The sequence below is a fragment of the Macaca fascicularis genome, chromosome 2 (genome assembly GCF_037993035.2).
Source record: "Macaca fascicularis isolate 582-1 chromosome 2, T2T-MFA8v1.1".
In the NCBI taxonomy this organism is placed as follows: Eukaryota; Metazoa; Chordata; class Mammalia; order Primates; family Cercopithecidae; genus Macaca; species Macaca fascicularis.
The window spans coordinates 110,733,954-110,752,389 of NC_088376.1; the positions used below are offsets into that span (position 1 = coordinate 110,733,954).

The 18,436-nt window shown below is 49.2% G+C and overlaps 1 protein-coding gene across 13 annotated transcripts in view; it reads left to right on the forward strand.

The window, feature by feature from the left end:
- The first annotated feature begins 545 nt into the window (after window positions 1-545).
- The window catches only part of DHX30 (DExH-box helicase 30), a 53,612-nt gene continuing 35,721 nt past the window's right edge, over window positions 546-18,436 (forward strand). For 2 of the 13 annotated variants that reach the window (XM_005546969.4, XM_074032022.1), the window contains exons 1-5: window positions 546-620; window positions 2,753-2,847; window positions 7,867-7,977; window positions 9,253-9,307; window positions 17,731-17,826. In XM_005546969.4, coding sequence (XP_005547026.2) covers window positions 7,953-7,977; window positions 9,253-9,307; window positions 17,731-17,826 — 176 coding nt within the window. In that variant the 5' untranslated portion in view covers window positions 546-620; window positions 2,753-2,847; window positions 7,867-7,952. Of the gene's footprint in view, window positions 621-2,752; window positions 2,848-7,866; window positions 7,978-9,040; window positions 9,308-17,730; window positions 17,827-18,436 lie in introns of all 13 variants that reach the window. The other 11 variants (XM_005546970.4, XM_045386351.2, XM_065540551.1 and 8 more) reach the window with 8 other exon arrangements.

The window sequence follows — 18,436 nt, forward strand, 5'->3', positions numbered from 1 at the left end:
AAAACAGACGATTAGAGGGGAGATGGGGAAGAGAGGAGGCGTGGCTACGAGCTGTGGCGGGGAAGGCGGGTGGAATCCCGGAGCCCGAGGTGGAAACCGTTCCCGGCTCAGCCATGACCCGGGTTGTTTATTCGCACCAGGAGGCGCGGCTGGCGCGCAGAGGGCACGAAGACCCTCCCCGCTCTCACACTGCAGGCAGCTAAGTCGCCGAGGAAGGTGGCAGCTTGACGCCCGACCCCGCCACCCCGAGCCGCTCGCTCTGCCACCACAGAGCAGCCGGCGCCAGCCCGTCCCCTTCGCGACTCCGCCGGAAGTCCCGTCTGCACCGCCGCCGCGCCCCGTTGGGCCGGGTACCGGGGCATCCCGGGTGCCGGGTGCCTCGAGCGGCCACGACGAGCCTCAGGTGGCACCAGGCTCGAAGCCCGCCGAGGAGCGGTGCCGCGCGCGGCAGGCGAGTGCCGTGACCCCGGGAGGGGAGAGTTGGAACAGCGGCGGGACTTCCGCCACGGGACCCGGAAGGGGCCGCGCCGCCGCTGCTGGGAGTTGTAGTCCGGCCGTGGTTGGGGGAGCCGCGGCTCATGCGCGGTGCACCGAGGCTTGTTTCACATCTGTAACAACAGGTGAATTGGGCTTTTTATTCTCCCCTTTCGTGCCCTCTTGAGGATCCTGCCGCGGCCGGGGGTGGTCGTCGCGAGGAGGGGGCCCGGTCCTACCGCCGGCCTGGCGGAGAGTGGGGCGGAGACGCCGGCGGGGCCGAGGAGCAGGCCGGGCATCCTAGGCCTGCCCGGGAAGCCGGCCCGGCCGATCCGTGGGCAGCCAGGCCTCGGCCTGCCGTTGCCATGGAGCCCGGGCGGGGGCGGGGGCCAGACCGGTCCGCCGGGGCGGGCCTCGCAGCCAGGGGCTCTGCGGAGGCCGTGGGAGAGGCCGCTTCATTGGCGCAACGACGCCTTCGCCTCAGGGGATGCTCCGTTTCCCCAGGCACGGCCTGGAGGAAGCCTCCTGAGTGCCCCGAGACCTTTGTCTACTTCTCCTCCTTCCCGGTGCTGCCCAGACCGTTCGTCCAGAGGGAGGCCCCGTGCCTTCTGGCCCCCCTAGTTTGCCCCCTTTTGCACCGACTTTGTCACTCGGGGAGGCCAAGGGGTGAGGTATTCTTTGTTTGCTGGTGGTAACTTGCCCCATTTAGCAGGGGAAGACCAAATGCATGTTGGGTCTTTTGTTTGCAGTGAACTGGAGTCCCAGGGGTCCTCAGAACCCCTAAGCCAGGGGTATGGCATATCTATCTGGTCGTTGTGTAGCAACATTGGTCACTTGAATTGTGATTTTTCAAGGCAGAGGCTGTTTCACTTTACAACCCCACTCCATGGGGGTTTGCCATACACTAAGGTAGACTGCAGAAGGCCACTTACAGGCTTTCAACCTGGTTTTGGTTGCAGCTTACTGGCCAGAGTGAAATGAGACGTTGGTGATTTTCCTTGAAGTTTCTTGCAAGGCGGTAACCCCACTGTCATTGTGGGTCTCGACTACATCTTGTAATTTACACTTAAATCTTAGAGATTTAAGGCGATGTGCAGAAACGACATCCTTTGCTGCGTTTTCTACCTGTGTTGGCTCTTTATCCCTAAAAGATAGTTGCTCTTCAAGTGTTTTCATTTATGTAGCTGTGATACAAAGTTTTATTAAGGCCAGAAGCGGTGTCTCACGCCTGTAATCCCAGCACTTTGGGAGGCCGAGGCAGGTGGCTCATCTGAGGTCAGAAGTTTGAGACCAGCCAGGCCAACATGGCTAGACATCGTCTCTACTAAAAATACAAAAATTAGCCGGTCATGGTGGCGTGCCCCTGTAACCCTAGCTACTTGGGAGGCTGAGGCAAAAGAATTGCTTGAACCCAGGAGGCAGAGGTTGCAGTGAGCCAAGATCGCGCCATTGCACTCCAGCCTGGGCAACAAGAGCGAAGCTCCGTCTCAAAACAAAACAAAACAAAACAAAACAAAAACCACATGCAAGTTTTATTAGCTGTTGGACCTTTCTTGCCCCTTTCAGCCTTTGAAGATAACAGTATAATATGTCTCAAGGAATGAACCATAGTACATTTAGGCAGCAGCATGATATCCTGGAAATAAGAAAAGTAGCCTAGTATATAAGCAAGGAGGGTTTTGGAGTCAGCTTGCTTCAATGCTGATTTCCATCTGCCCTGAGGCAGCTATGGGATCTTGGGCAGATTGTGTAACCTGTGCTTCAGTTTTCTTCTCTGGAAAGATAATTCCTACCTCACTGGATAGTTGCCTGGATTAAATGGGATAAAGTCTATGGAAGTATGTTACGAACTGTAAAAATGCTGTTCAACTTTGGGTTATTGTTATTTTCCCAATCTTGAAGAGTGTTATAGCTTCTTTGTGTTAGATTATCATAACTATTATGGGATTAGAACTCAAAACGGAAGTAGGTTTTGCTCTGGGCTTGCAGAAAATGGTTTTCAGGCTTACAAGGCTTTCTTTACCTTGACATCTTCTTAGATGATGTCAGAAGACTTCAGCACTTCTACAGGTGCTGGTGTAGGACAGCTCACAATTTAATAGGCCTTGAATGGGTCATGGCAAGTCCTGATTTGTAAGGCCATTCTGTCCAGTATGTGCCCATCATGCCACTAACAAAATTTGTCCTTGTTAGAGCTAGTAAATGAATTTTAATGGTCGGAGCAACTTTCTTTCCCTGTGGGCCCCCCACTGTATTGACCCAGCGTTGTACTTCCCAGGAGGAGGCCCAGCCTCGTGATGAGGAATAGCAAGGAGAGAATTCAGCTCCAGTTCAAAAGCCTACAAAATCTGAGACTGTCATTGCTTTTATAAGGTAAGTTGATTTAGCCATGCACAGAGCAGTGGTAGATCTCATGCTCAGACGTACTGTAAAACAAGAGGCATGTGTTAAACCTATTTCTGACCATTTTGGAAGAAAGATATCATTTATTTTATTTTATTTTTGAGACAGAGTTTCGTTTTGTCCCCCAGGCTGGAGTGCAGTGGCACGATCTTGGCTCGCTGCAACCTCCTCCTCCCACCTTCAGGCCATTCTCCTGTCTCAGCCTCCCAAGTCGCTGAGATTACAGGCGCCTGTCACCATGCCCAACTGATTTTTTTTGTTTTTAGTAGAGACGGGGTTTCACCATGTTGGCCAGGCTGGTCTCGAACCCTGACGTCAAGTGATCAGCCTGCCTCAGCCTCCCAAAGTGCTGGGATCACCAGCGTGAGCCACTGTGCCCAGCCAGAAGGGTATCATTTTTAATTAGTCTTTGTGGAGTCTCTGTCCTGGAACCATCCCCTAGTGTCTCTACCTGGGGTTAAATTGTATTTCATTATGCAGGAAATCTTGGTATAATAGCATTTTACTTATCTGTAAATTACTTAAGAGAGACATTGAACTTCAAAGATTTTTTGTTTTTGAGACAGAGTCTTGCTCTGTCGCCCAGGCTGGAGTGCAGTGGTGCAATCTCAGCTCACTGCAATCTCCACCTCCTTGGTTCAAGCAATTCTCCTGCCTCAGCCTCATGCCACCAAGCCCGGCTACCTTTTTTGTATTTTTTTTTCTGAGATGGAGTCTCATTCTGTTGCCCAGGTTGGAGTGCAATGGTGCGATCTTGGCTCACTGCAACCTCTGCCTCCTGGGTTCAAGAGATTCTCCTGCCTCAGCCTCCTGAGTAGCTGGGATTACAGGCATGCACCACCATGCCTGGCTTATTTTTGTATTTTTAGTAGAGAAAGGTTTTTTTTTTTTTTTTTTTTTTTTGAGATGGAGTCTCACTCTGTCGCCCAGGCTGGAGTGCAGTGGTGCGATCTCAGCTCACTACAAGATCCGCCTCCCGGGTTCACGCCATTCTGCTGCCTCAGCCTCCCGAGCAGCTGGGACTACAGGCGCCTGCCACCATGCCTGGCTAATTTTTTTTTTTTTTTTGTATTTTTAGTAGAGATGGTGTTTCACCATGTTAGCCAGGATGGTCTCGATCTCCTGATCTTGTCATCCACCCGCCTTGGCCTTCCAAAGTGCTGGGATTACAGGCGTGAGCCACTGCGCCCAGCCGAGATGGGGTTTCACCATTTTGGTCAGGCTGATCTCAAACTCCTGACCTCATGATCCGCCCGCCTCCGACTCCCAAAGTGCTGGGATTACAGGTGTGAACCACCGCGCTCAGGCACGCCTGGCCAATTTTTTTTGTAGTTTTAGTAGAGACAGGATTTCAACATCTTGGCCAGAGTGGTCTCGAACTCCTGACCTCAGGCAAGCTCCCTGCCTCGGCCTGCCAAAGTGCTGGGATTACAGGCGTGAGCCACCGCACCTGACTGAGACGGGGTTTCGCCATTTTGGTCAGGCTGATCTCAAACTCCTGACCTCGTGATCCGCCTGCCTTGGCCTCCAAAAGTGTTGGGATTACAGGCATGAGCCACCACGCCTGGCCAATTTTTTTTTTTTTTTTTTTTCCCTGAGACGGAGTCTCACTCTGTCACCCAGGCTGGAGTACAGTAGCGCAATCTTGGCTCACTGCAACCTCTGCCTCCCGGGTTCAAGCAATTCTTCTGCCTCAGCCTTCTGAGTAGCTGGGACTATAGGCATGCACCACTATGCCTGGCTAATTTTTTGTATTTTTAGTGGAGACGGGGTTTTACCATGTTGGCCATGCTGGTCTCGAACTTCTGACTTCGTGATCCGCCTGCCCCGGCCTCCCAAAGTGCTGGGATTACAGGCATGAGCCACTGCGCTCAGGCTCGCCTGGCCAATGTTTTTTTGTATTTTTAGCAGAGGCAGGATTTCAGCATCTTGGCCAGAATGGTCTCGAACTCCTGACCTCAGGCAATCTGTCTGCCTCAGCCTCCCAAAGCAATGGGATTACAGGCATGAGCCACCAAGCCTGGCCCACTACAAAGGTTTTTAACATTACTGCATTATGGTCGGGCGCAGTGACTCAGGCCTGTAATCCCAGCACTTTGGGAGGCTGAGGTGGGCAGATCACAAGGTCAGGAGTTGAAGTCCAGCCTGGCCAACATGGCAAAACACTGTCTCTACCAAAAATACAGAAATTAGCCAGCGTGGTTGCGGGGGCCTGTAATCCCAGCTACATGGGAGACTGAGTCAGTACTATCACTTGAACCCGGGAGGCGGAAGTTGTAGTGAGCAGAGATCATGCCATTGCACTCCAGCCTGGGCGATAGAAGCAAGACTGTGTCTCAAAACAAAACAAAACAAAAAAACCATTACTGACTGCATTACAAGGAAGACAGCTTTCTTTTGGATCTCTATGAAATGTTCTAGAGCTCTGTAAATTATCTCTAAAAGATCCTATCTTGATTCTCATAGTATCATATTTTAGATTAGTACAGTACATGAGCCTAAATTGACAATATTTGGGCTAGAGGATTAGGGACTTTTAAAAAGCAAAACTGGCCGGCCACGGTGACTCAAGCCTGTAATCCCAGCACTTTGGGAGGCCAAGGCAGGCGGATCGTGAAGCCAAGAGTTCGAGACCATCCTGGCCAACATGGTAAGAGCCCCTCTCTGCTAAAAATACAAAAAAAAATTAGCTGTGCACCTGTAGTCCCAGCCACTTAGGAGGCTGAAGCAGAAGAACAGCTTGAACCTGGGAGGTGGAGGTTGCAGTGAGCTGGTATTATGCCATTGCACTCCAGCCTGGTGACAGAGCGAGACTCCATCTCAGGGGGAAAAAAAAAAAAAAAAAAAGCAAAATCAAGAGTCTATTTGCAAGCAAATTAACTTACAAATTTTTTTTTAGAGACAGGGTCTCACTGTGTTGCCTAGGCTGGTCTTGAACTCCTGGCCTCAAGCGATCCTTCAGCTAGGTGCCCCAAAGTGCTGGGATTACAGGCATGATCCACCACACCTAGCCATTAAATTTTGCTGCTTTTTTTTTTTTTTCTTTTGAGACAGAGTTTCACTCTTGTTGCCCAGGCTGGAGTGCAATGGCGCAATCTCATCTCACTGCAACCTCTGTCTCTTGGGTTCAAGCGATCCTCCTGCCTCAGCCTCCCGAGTAGCTAATTTTGTCCGGCTAATTTTGTATTTTTAGTAGAGACGGGGTTTCTCCATATTGGTCAGGCTGGTCTCAAACTCCCGACCTCAGGGGATCTGCCCGCCTCGGCCTCCCAAAGTGCTGGGATTACAGGCATGAGCCACTGCACCCGGCTTGCTTTTTGTTTTTTTTAAGAGAGACAGGGTCTTGCTTTGTCACCCAGACTGGAGTGCAGTGGCGTGATCACAGCTCACTATAAACCTCAAAATCCTGGGTAAAGTGATCCTCCTGCCTCAGCCTCCTGAATAGCTAAGACTACAAGCATGTACCACCACACCTGGCTAATTCTGAAAATTTTTTTAAGAAATGGGGTCTCGGCCGGGCGTGGTGGCTCACGCCTGTAATCCCAGCACTTTGGGAGGCCGAGGTGGGCGGATCACAAGGTCAGGAGATCGAGACCATGGTGAAACCCCGTCTCTAGTAAAAATAGAAAAAATTAGCCGGGCGCAGGGGCGGGCGCCTGTAGTCCCAGCTACTCGGGAGGCTGAGGCAGGAGAATGGCGTGAACCCGGGAGGCGGAGCTTGCAGTGAGCCGAGATTGCGCCACTGCACTCCAGCCTGGGCGACAGAGCGAGACTCCGTCTCAAAAAAAAAAAAAAAAAAAAAAAAAAAAAAAAAAGAAATGGGGTCTCACTGTGTTTCCCAGGCTGGTGTTGAACTCCTGGTCTCAAGTGCTCCTCTCATCTCAGCCTCCCAAAGTGCTGGGATTACAGGTGTGAACCACGGTGCCTAGCCAGTTTACCATTTCTTAGCAATAGAGTATTGTTTCTTTTTTATTTTATTTTATTTTATTTTTTATTTATTTATTTTTTTTTGAGACGGAGTCTCGTCCTGTCGCTCAGGCTGGAGTGCAGTGGCACGATCTTGGCTCACTGCAAGCTCCGCCTCCTGGTTTCACACCATTCTCCTGCCTCAGCCTCCCGAGTAGCTGGGGCTACAGGCGCCGCCACCATGCCCGGCTAATTTTTTGTATTTTTAGTACAGGCGGGGTTTCACTGTGTTAGTCATGATGGTCTCAGTCTCCTGACCTTGTGATCCGCCTGCCTCGGCCTCCCAAAGTGCTGGAATTACAGGCATGAGCCACCGCACCCGGCCTCTTTTTTATTTTTTATTTTTATTTTTTTGAGATGGAGTCTCGCTCTGTTGCCCAGGCTGGAATGCATTGGCATGATCTTGGCTCACTGCAACCTCTGCTTCCCGGGTTCAAGTGATTCTCCTGCCTCAGCCCCCTGGGTAGCTGGGATTACAGGCGTGCACCACCACAGCTGGCTAATTTTTGTATTTTTATTGGAGACGAGGTTTCCTCATGTTGGCCAGACTGGTCTCGAACTTCTGACCTCAGGGTGATCTGCTCATCTTGGCCTCCCGAAGTGCCTGAAGTGCTGGGATTATAGGCATGAGCCACCGCACCCAGCCGAGTTTTTTTTTTTGAGACAGTCTCACTCTCATTGCCCAGGCTGCAGTGCAATGGTGCGATCTTGGCTCACTGCAGCCTCTGCCTCCCGGGTTCAAGTGATTCTCCTGCCCCAGTCTCCCGAGTAGCTGAGACTACAGGCACCTGTCACCATGCCTGGCTATTATTTTTTTAGTAGAGACGGAGTTTTACCACGTTAGTCAGGGAGTATTGTTTTTTAAGTAATAATCACTTAAAATGTTTTAGATTTTATAATATTCTGGTTTTCTTTTAAATTAGAATGTCAAATTACATACTTTTTATTTTCATTTGGATAGAAGGTATCTATAGAATGTAACTTCCTAAAGTAAATTTTATCATTGTTGATATTGTATTGAAGTATTGAAGATTTTCTCTCTACCATATCCTATGGGCTGAAATTTCCAGCATCCCTGGGGGAGCGGAGGCCATCAGGGCAGACCTGCTATGGACCCGAAAGATTCCACCCCAGGTCAGCCCTCCACTCCCCACCTCCCCACAATTTGAGAATGAGAGGGAATAGCAGTCAGGAGCAGGAGTATTGGCCCCAGTAGACTCCAAGCAATGTTGGACATGATTCTGATTTGCTAAACACTGTGTAGATGTTTTTAAACAAAGTTCACTTAAGGTTACTGCACTAATCCAGGAGTACTGGATTATAAAAACATCTATAAATCTGAGTTTGAGTATTTTTTTTTTTTTTTTTGTTTGAGATGGAGTCTCGCTCTGTCGCCCAGGCTGGAGTGCAGTGGCCGGATCTCAGCTCACTGCAAGCTCCGCCTCCTGGGTTCACGCCATCCTCCTGCCTCAGCCTCCCGAGTAGCTGGGACTACAGGCGCCCACCACCTCACCCGGCTATTTTTTTGTATTTTTTTAGTAGAGACGGGGTTTCACCGTGTTAGCCAGGATGGTCTCGATCTCCTGACCTTGTGATCCACCCGTTTCGGCCTCCCAAAGTGCTGGGATTACAGGCTTGAGCCACCACGCCCAGCCGAGTTTGAGTATTTTTAAAAACAGAATTGTTAAACCAGAGGTGTTGCTTTTTTTCTTGTCATCTCTAAGTATAGTCCTCAGTTAAATATGCTAATAAGCAAAATGCACCAAAACTTTTGGCTAATAGTTGTGCTTTAACTTAATATTTGTTATTTCATAGAGACTCTGTTAGGAAAAGCTTTTTATTCTGAATCACTGTACAGTTATTCTTTGATAATGTCAGTCAAATCTTATTTTTAGGGGCTTGACTAGGTTTTATGAAAGCCCAGTAAGCCATTTGCCCATAAGGCAGTCATCAGTCCTATTTCCTGATGCCACGTGACAGAAGGGGTCCATGTAGAATTTAGTTTATTCCTGGAAGTCCCAAGGAAACTTGCAGGTCTTATGATGAACTAGGAAGGAAACCTGCAAGTATTATGATGAACTGGGAAGGAAACCTGCAAGTATTATGATGAACTGGGAAGGAAACCTGCAAGTATTGTGATGAACTAGGTAGAACTACATGTCTCTCATGATGAAATGCATCCCCCTCTGTTTAACAGGATGTGGGGAGTTTTCAGAAGCAAAGACAATTACTCTGGAGTGGAGCCGGCCTTCCAGTCCTCACGACTGGGGAGCAGCAGTTGGTGCTCATTAGTGAAGAGTTTCTTTTTTTTCAATTTCTGGACAGTGCTCTCCATGTTACTGAAGTCTTCTTTGTGGGTTGCTGGACCAGGAATATTAACTATTGCCTCTTGGCCCTCCTTGTTCTCAGGATTCCAGCTTTCCCTCCTGGCCAGAAATGTTCAGCCTGGACTCATTCAGAAAAGGTAAGACTGCAACTGTGCTTGCAACCTCATGCCCTTCCTTATTGGGATGGGCAGCTCTGAGGACTGTGAAAGTCTCTCCCCAGTGTGTCGTTCTTGCATGTTTCTTTGGGTGGTTTTCCAAAGTCCTTTCCTATAGCCTTCCTCTTGCATGGTGCTTATAATCTGTGCCAACTCTTGCCCTGGCCTTTGTGTATATTTGCCATGCTTCCTCCCAGTGCCCTCCTCTGCGTTCTCCCTGCTTGTTAAAATCCTATTTTTTTTTTTTTTTTTTTTGAGTTGGAGTCTCTGTCGCCCAGGCTGGAGTGCAGTGGCGCAATCTCTGCTCAATGCAACCTCCGCCCTCCTGGGTTGAAGCAATTCTCCTGCCTCAGTCTCTATTGTAGCTGGGATTACAGGCACCAGCCACCAAGCTCGGCTAATTCTTTTTCATTTTTAGTTGAGATGGGGTTTCACCATGTTGGCCAGGCTGGTCTTGAACTGTTGACCTCAAGTGATCCACCCACCTCGGCCTCCCAAAGTTGTGGGATTACAGGCGTGAGCCACCGTGCCTGGCCTCTAAAATCCTATTTTTCTAGGCTAGTATTTTATACCATCTCCTTCATGAAGATGTTGACCAAATGCAGTCTTTCTCCAACCTTCCTCAGTACCATACCTGTTAGTTCTCATGGTTAGTCTATTCTGAATTAATCATTGTGTCACTAGATTGGAAGCTCCCTGCAGCCAGGGCCTGTTGTGCTCTTTTATCATGCCTAGCATCTGGCCAGCATTTCGCACATAGTAGACCTCAGTAAACACTGGTGGAAGTGGATTGAATCTGTATTAGGCTATTCTTGCATTGGTAGGAAAAAATACCTGAGACTGGGTAATTTATAAGAAAAGAGGTTTAATTGGCTCACATTTCTGCAGGGTGTATAGGAGGCATGCTGCTGGCATCTGCTTGGCTTCTGGGGAGGACTCAGGAAGCTTTTACTCAGTGGTAGAAGGTGAAGCGGGAACAGGCATGTCACATGGCAAAAATCAGGATCCAGAGAGAGAGTTGGGGAGGTGCCACACAATTTAAACAATATCGGCTGGGTGTGGTGATTCATGCCTGTAATCCCAGCACTTTGGGAGGCCAAGGTGGGTGGATTGCCTGAGCTCAGGAGTTTGAGACCAGCCTGGGCAACTAGGTGAAACCCCATCTCTACTAAGATACAAACAATTATCCAGGTGTGGCAGTGTGCGCCTGTAGTCCCAGCTACTCGGGAGGCTGAGGCAGGAGAACAGCTTGAACCCGGGAGACAGAGGTTGCAGTGAGCCGAGATTGCACCACTGCACTCCAGCCTGGGCGACAGAGCAAGACTCCATCTCAAAAAAAAAAAAAAAAAAAAAAAAAATTAGCTGGGCGTAGTGGCCTGTAATCCCAGCTACTCGGGAGGCTGAGGCAGGAGAATCGCTTGAACCTGGGAGACGGGTTGCAGTGAGCTGAGATTGTGCCATTGCACTCCAGCCTGGGCAACAAGAGCGAGATGCCATCTCAAAAATAAATAAATAGGCTGGGCGTGGTGGCTCAAGCCTGTAATCCCAGCACTTTGGGAGGCCGAGATGGGCGGATCACGAGGTCAGGAGATCAAGACCATCCTGGCTAACACGGTGAAACCCCGTCTCTACTAAAAAATACAAAAAAACTAGCCGGGCGAGGTGGTGGGCACCTGTAGTCCCAGCTACTTGGGAGGCTGAGGCAGGAGAATGGCATAAACCCGGGAGGCGGAGCTTACAGTGAGCTGAGATCCAGCCACTGCACTACAGCCTGGGTGACATGGCGAGACTCCGTCTCAAAAAATAAATAAATAAATAAATAAAATAAAATAAACAAGATCTCATGAGAGGCTGGGCATGGTGGCTCACGCCTGTAATCCCAGCACTTTGGGAGGCCAAGGCCGGCGGATCACTTGAGGTCAGGCATTTGAGACCAGCCTGGCCAACATGGTGAGACCCCTGTCTCTACTAAAAATACAGAAAATTAGCCAGGTGTGGTGGTGTGTGCCTATTCCCAGCTACTTGGGAGGCTGAGGCACGAGAATCGCTTGAACCCGGGAGGTGAAGGTTGTAGTGAGTCGAGATCGTGCCACTGCACTCCAGCCTGGGTGACAGGGCAACAATCCATCTCAAAAAAAAAAAAAAAAAGATTTCATGAGAATTTACTCACTATTACAAGGATAGCAGCAAGCCATGAGGGATCCACTCTATGACCCTCCAACAGTGGAGATAACATTTGTTTTTTTTTTTTTTTTTTTTTGAGACGGAGTCTCGCTCTGTTGCCCAGGCTGGAGTGCAGTGGCCGGATCTCAGCTCACTGCAAGCTCCGCCTCCCGGGTTCACACCATTCTCCTGCCTCAGCCTCCCGAGTAGCTGGGACTACAGGCGCCCGCCACTGCGCCCGGCTAGTTTTTTGTATTTTTTAGTAGAGACGGGGTTTCACCGTGTTAGCCAGGCTGGTCTCAAACTCCTGACCTGGTGATCCGCCCGTCTCGGCCTCTCAAAGTGCTGGGATTACAGGCTTGAGCCACCGCACCCGGCCTTTTTTTTTTTTTTTTTGAGACAGTCTTGCTCTGTTGCCCAGGCTGGAGTGCAGTGGCCGGACCTCGGCTCACTGCAAGCTCCGCCTCCCAGGTTTACGCCATTCTCCTGCCTCAGCCTCCTGAGTTGCTGGGACTACAGGCGCCCACCACCTTGCCTGGCTAGTTTTTTGTATTTTTTAGTAGAGACGGGGTTTCACCGTGTTAGGCAGGCTGGTCTCAATCTCCTGACCTTGTGATCCGCCCGTTTCGGCCTCCCAAAGTGCTGGGATTACAGGCTTGAGCCACTGTGCCCGGCCCATTTGTTTTTATTTGTTGTTGTTGTTGAAGTCTCACTCTATTGTTGCCCAGGCTGGCGTGCAGTAGCACGATCTCGGCTCACTGCAACCTCTCTCTGTCTCCCGGGTTCAAGCAATTCTCCTGCCTCAGCCTCCTGGGTAGCTGGGACTACAGGCGTGCGCCACCATGCCCGGATAATTTTTGTATTTTTAGTAGATATGGGGTTTCACCATGTTGGCCAGGCTGGTCTCTAACTCCTGAGCTCAAGTGATTCGCCCGTCTCGGCCTCCCACAGTGTTGGGATTGCAGGTGTGAGCCACCGCTCTCTGCAGGAGATTACATTTCAACATGAGATTTGGGTAGGGACAAATATCCACACTATATCAGAGTCATTCTTACATTAGTGGTCATAGAAACTCTGGCAAGTCTTGAAATTAGTCTCTCCAGCACACACAGTGAGGGGGTTGCGTAGGCAATGGTAGAATTGAGCCATGACAGGGCTGTAGGGTGGAGTTCACGATGTGTTTATAGGAGGTGAAGTAGCTTGTGGGGACTTTAGGAGCCAGATCCTGAGAGCTTTGTATTTCTTAGAAACGTGATTTTTCTTCTTCAAGAGACTGAAGAGTAAAAGGCCTGTAGCCCATGTTGAAGCTGATCCTGAGGCTTCTGTCTGAGGATATTTTACAAATAAATGAGAACCATAACAAAATGTCCATAACTGCTGATTAAATAGGTCCTCCTGATTGTGTCTTCTCTCTAAGTTGTGTTCCTCGAGGCCTGGGAAACCCCTGGCCACGTGGTGCCCTGTGTAACCCATTGAATGGGGCCAGAAAGAGGGCTGAATGTACCAGGGCTCAGAGCAGCCTCTCCCTGCCTCCTTGTGTGTCTCCAGCGACTCCATCTGTTTTCATATTGTTTGAAAAAATTAATTTCTGTCATCCTGGGCTGCTTTTTTTTGCTAACTATGTAAGAAGGAAAAACCTGAACTTGAGATTAGTGTTGGCAGCACATTTTTTTTTTTTTTTTTTTGAGACGGAGTCTGGCTCTGTCGCCCGGGCTAGAGTGCAGTGGCCGGATCTCAGCTCACTGCAAGCTCCGCCCCCCGGGTTTACGCCATTCTCCTGCCTCAGCCTCCCGAGTAGCTAGGACTACAGGCGCCCGCCGCCTCACCCGGCTAGTTTTTTTTTTTTTGTATTTTTTAGTAGAGACGGGGTTTCACTGTGTTCGCCAGGATGGTCTCCATCTCCTGACCTAGTGATCCGCCTGTCTCGGCCTCCCAAAGTGCTGGGGTTACAGGCTTGAGCCACCGCGCCCGGCCTTTTTTTTTTAGCTAAAATTAGCACTTTATATTTACTTACTAACCAGTGGGCTTTGTTGTCTACCCACTTGTAAAAGGTTGATGAAAACAGGTTTTCTCATCGTGAGAGTGTCTCTGGATTAATAGTACTGATTTTGTAAAGAGATGGAAAGCTCAATAAAAATCATGACGCTTGGCTGGGCGCGGTGGCTCATGCCTGTAATCCCAGCACTTTGGGAGGCTAAGATGGGCGGACTACCTGACATCCGGAGTTTGAGACCAGCTTGGCCAACATGGTGAAACCCCGTCTCTACTAAAAAAAAAAAGAAATACAAGAATCAGCTGGGTGTGATGGCAGTCACCTGTAATCCCAGCTACTCAGGAGGCCGAGGCAGAAAATCGCTTGAACCCGGGAGGTGGAGGTGGCAGTGAGCTGAGATCATGCCACTGCACTCCAGCCTAGGTGACAGACTGAGACTCTGTCTCAAAAAAAAAAGAAAAAAAAATTTTTTTTTGTCTGGGCGGCGTGTCCCATGCCTGTAATCCCAGCACTTTGGGAGGCCGAGACGAGAAGATTGTTTGAGCCAGGAGTTTGGGAGCAGCCTGGACAGCACTGGGAGACCCTGTCTCTCACCTCCTGGGTTCACGCCATTCTCCTGCCTCAGCCTTCCGAGTAGCTGGGACTATAGGCGCCAGTCACCACGCCTGGCTAATTTTTTGTATTTTTAGTGGAGATGGGGTTTCACCGTGTTAGCCAGGATGGTCTCGATCTCCTGACCTCGTGATCCACCTGCCTCAGCCTCCTAAAGTGTTGGGAATACAGGCGTGAACCACCGCGCCTGGCTATTTTTTATATATATATATATTTTTTGAGACGGAGTCTCGCTGTGTCTCCCAGGCTGGAGTGCAGTGGCGTGATCTCGGCTCACTGCAAGCTCCGCCTCCCGGGTTCATGCCATTCTCCCGCCTCAGCCTCCCGAGTAGCTGAGACTACAGGCGCCCGCCACCACGCCCGGCTAGTTTTTTGTATTTTTAGTAGAGACGGGGTTTCACCGTGTTAGCCAGGATAGTCTCGATCTCCTGACCTCGTGATCCACCCGCCTCGGCCTCCCAAAGTGCTGGGATTACAGGCTTGAGCCACCGCGCCCGGCCTATATTTTTTTAAGAAATAAAAATAATGATAAAAATATATATATATATTTGGTGGAAACAGGGTCTTCCTATGTTTCCCAGGCTGTTCGCAAACTCCTGCCTTCATGTAATCCACCTGCCTTGGCCTCCCAAAGTGTTGGGACTACAGGTGTGAGCCACTGTGCTTGGCTTGAGCTTTCCTTTTACATGTTTCTTTGTTCTTCATCATGAAATTATGAGCTCCTAGGGTGTCATGAACCTTGAGAGGAAATGTAAGTTGATGTGAAGCTTGAGGTTCTTGAGTTTGACTGACTGGGGTGACTGACTGGGGCTTAAATCTGGTTTTCCCTAATACTAGCAAGGTGTTAGCTTACCTGATCCTGTTTCCTACCCCCTATCTTCAGGACTACAGTGAAGATATTAGAACTGAAATATAGGAAGAGCACCTGGCTGTGGTCTGTGCTCAACCCTTAGTCTTGGGCATGGTATGCCCCTGATAAATACTGTAGCGCTATAGCCTTACCTCAGCATGCAGTGTGCTGTGAGGTTGCATGATTGAGCACCTGTTGTGTAGGAGACACTAGGGTGAAGAGAGCTCTATTTCAGAGATGCTTCTTGGTACTCTGGAGCTTTTAGCCTCAGTGGGATGGGCCATTTGATGGTTCTGATGGAAACAGCTATAGCAATTCCATGCAGCATTGTGGATGGTGGCCCACTGGGTCTTGTGGCTAGCTACCATCTTTCCCATTATGTAATTTAACAAAGCTGTTGGCAAGAATGCCCATGTTCCTGGTAAGTTACTTGTTGTTGCCCTTGCCAGCGTCGTAACTCAGCTGTCTGATTTCTTACCTGTAATGCCATCAGACTCAGGCTACAAAGAGCAAACTTAACAATAAAAAAGAGAGAGAGAAAAAAAGAACCAGCTGAGTCTTTCACAGCCAGCACAAAACTTTGAAAAACACTGGATCAATAGCAAGAATGTGCATTTTCTCTCCAGCTACATGGTCAGAAGTGGGCTCAGTGAAGTTGTGGGATTGTAACGACTCTCTCCCAATTGCTGAAAATGCTTAATGAGATAATAACTAATCATTGAATCATTTATTCTTTTTTTTTTTTTTTCAATCCAGCATCCCTGGATGTGAATGAGGACCCTCCTTAAACAGGAATGGAGAGGTTGAGCTGGTCATTTCCAACCTTAGCTTCAAGGCAGAACTGGAATTAGTTTCAAAATAAACCTTGATCCTAGGCACTTAGTTCTAGAAGATCCTACAAGCACGTCTGCTGTAACCCTATGTATGTTTTCTGTAAAATCACATACGTATAAAATAAAAAGAAAAAAAATCACACATTTATAATATTATAAGAGAGCTTATGGGAAAAATAGAATTGGGCCAATGCAACTGCAACTTTGTGACCAAAATATGACAAAAAAACAATCATTGGTGCTTGGGAAGATGCTTTGGACCACCTAGACAGGCAGCTCAGGGTGATGTGATGCTACAAATGTACAAAGAGCTGTTTTCTTCTTCTTCTTTTTTTTTTTTTTTGAGAAGGAGTCTTGTTCTGTGGCCAGGCTGGAGTGGATGGCGCAATCTTGGCTCACTGCAACCTCCGCCTCCTGGGTTCAAGTGATTCTCCTGCCTCAGCCTCCTGAGTAGCTGGGACTACAGGCACATGCCACCATGCCCTGCCAATTTTTGTATTTTTAGTAGAGACGGGGTTTCACCATATTGGCCAGGATGGTCTTGATCTCTTGACCTCGTGATCCACTGGCCTCGGCCTCCGAAAGTGCTGGGATTACAGGCGTGAGCCACCGCACCCAGCTACAAAGAGCCTTCTAATGCAAGCAGAGCTGGCAGTTACTGAGGAAGCCCGGGTGGAGGTGGAGCTCTGAAACAGCCACTGTGGTAAAGGAGTGTGCGCAGCTGGGACTGTGAGGGAGGAGGGTTGGAGTGCAGGACTTGCTTCCCCCCAACATTTTATTGTGAAAATTTTCAAAAATACTGAAATATTGAAGACATTGTATAGTGAACACCTTTGTATCTACCACCTTGATTCTCTATAGGCACTCGATTTTAATAAAAAAAAAAAAAAGAAATAGCTGAAAGGGCTTTTTCTTTCCTGCTGAAGATTATAATTCTACTCCTGCCTTTTCAGCTCCTTTGCCTTCAGAATTTTTTGAAACAAGAGTTATGTTTTACTGATATCTTTCTCCTCTTTACTAATTATATATGAGTCAATTTGCATTCCACAAATGAACGTCTTTGTAGAACAGGTGGTTTCTCAAGCTTCAGGTGTGTGTGGCCATCTCTGCTCCCCTTCTACCCCATTTACTATACTGAAACCAGGGGGGCAAAGAGAGCAAAGAGCGCATGCATTTCTCCCACCCCCCCAGACTAGTGACTCTCTGAATGTCACCATTTAGGTGGTTTAAAAGGACCTTAAGCCTTCCTTACCCATGTATTTCCACCTTCCCATGGAAGACTCAGTGAGTGTCTTAATTTTCATTCATGTACCTCAAGTTTTTGGGACTTCTTAGAAATGTACTTTCTGGTTACTAATAAGTAGCATTTAGCCCCCAAATGAATGGAAGTATTTGGAATGGCAGGTTGTTCTCTTTTAGAAAGAGGGAGAAGGCTGGTAAGTGTGTGTGGGTCTGGTTTTAGCTCTCAAGCTGGACCCACATAATACAGTTGTCCCTCTCTTGCCCAGCTCTTGGAGGGAAAGAACGATTTGAGATTTGGTGGCTGAGGTAGCCATCCGGGGAACCCATAGCAAAGCTACCATAAGAAGCAGACACGTGGTGCTTTTGAGTTGGCGGTACCAAAGCTTTCAGCTTTCTCCTGTTGTCCTGTCACATCCTCACAACTAAGAAAATTATATAGGATGGGTGTTAACCTCATAGGGGGTAGCTAAGGGGACAGGAAGAGCTTGAGGGCTCTCTCCAAGGCTGTCACGTATCACATCATATGAGACGCTTGCCTTCTTCCCATGTGGCGTTGTTAGTGCTGTTCCTCAGAACCTGTGGCTGCTCCCAGCACTGTCTAGCAGCCCTGCTGCCCAGAGCTCCTCACGGATGCTCTGAGTGAGTCAGTTCAGGGGTCTGTGACTGTGAGGGGTGAGAACATGTCGCCCTGATGCCCTCTCTCTTTCCCCAGATCGGGCCCAGCACAGGCAGCGTCAGTGCAAACTTCCCCCACCCCGCCTTCCACCCATGTGTGTCAACCCTGCCCCTGGAGGGACCATCTCTCGAGGTAAGGGAGGAGCCTTGCCTCCAGCAACAGCTTGGTCCAGGGTCTGTGGGGAGGCGGGTGGCAATGGGAGCCCTGGTGCCAGGGCCACAGGCCTCCAGAAAATGAGTGAGGAAGGGTGGGGTTAGCAGAGCTCTTGGAGCCCTGAGGGAGAAATTACTTGGAAAAGTCTGGGTTTCTTCATGATCCTTAGACTCATGGCCTGGACCCTCCAGTCTTCTTGGGCCTCCTTGTGTGGCCTGGACTAAAGCCTAGGCTCAGTTTGGGTGGTTCTCTCAGCACCAGCATGGAGAATCTGCAGGGCTTGGGGCATCGAGGCTCCTAGAAGTCCCTGATCAGGTGGCTCAGAGAGCAGGGTGCTTGTAACAGGGCTGGAACAGACAGCCCTGACTCAGCCCTAGTGCTCTCCATCTTGGAGGCTTTGGGGATACACACAGATCACTTTCCTGTCTCCCATGTGGCACCTCAAAGCACTTTACTGACATTAAAATGTGCCTCTCAGTCCATTTGGCAAGGTAGGCTGTCCTTTTGATTGGGGAGAATGTTAGAGCACCAGGTAAGTGGCAGCTTACCTCAGGCCCTACCAGTACCCAGAGATGGCGCCAGGGATAGG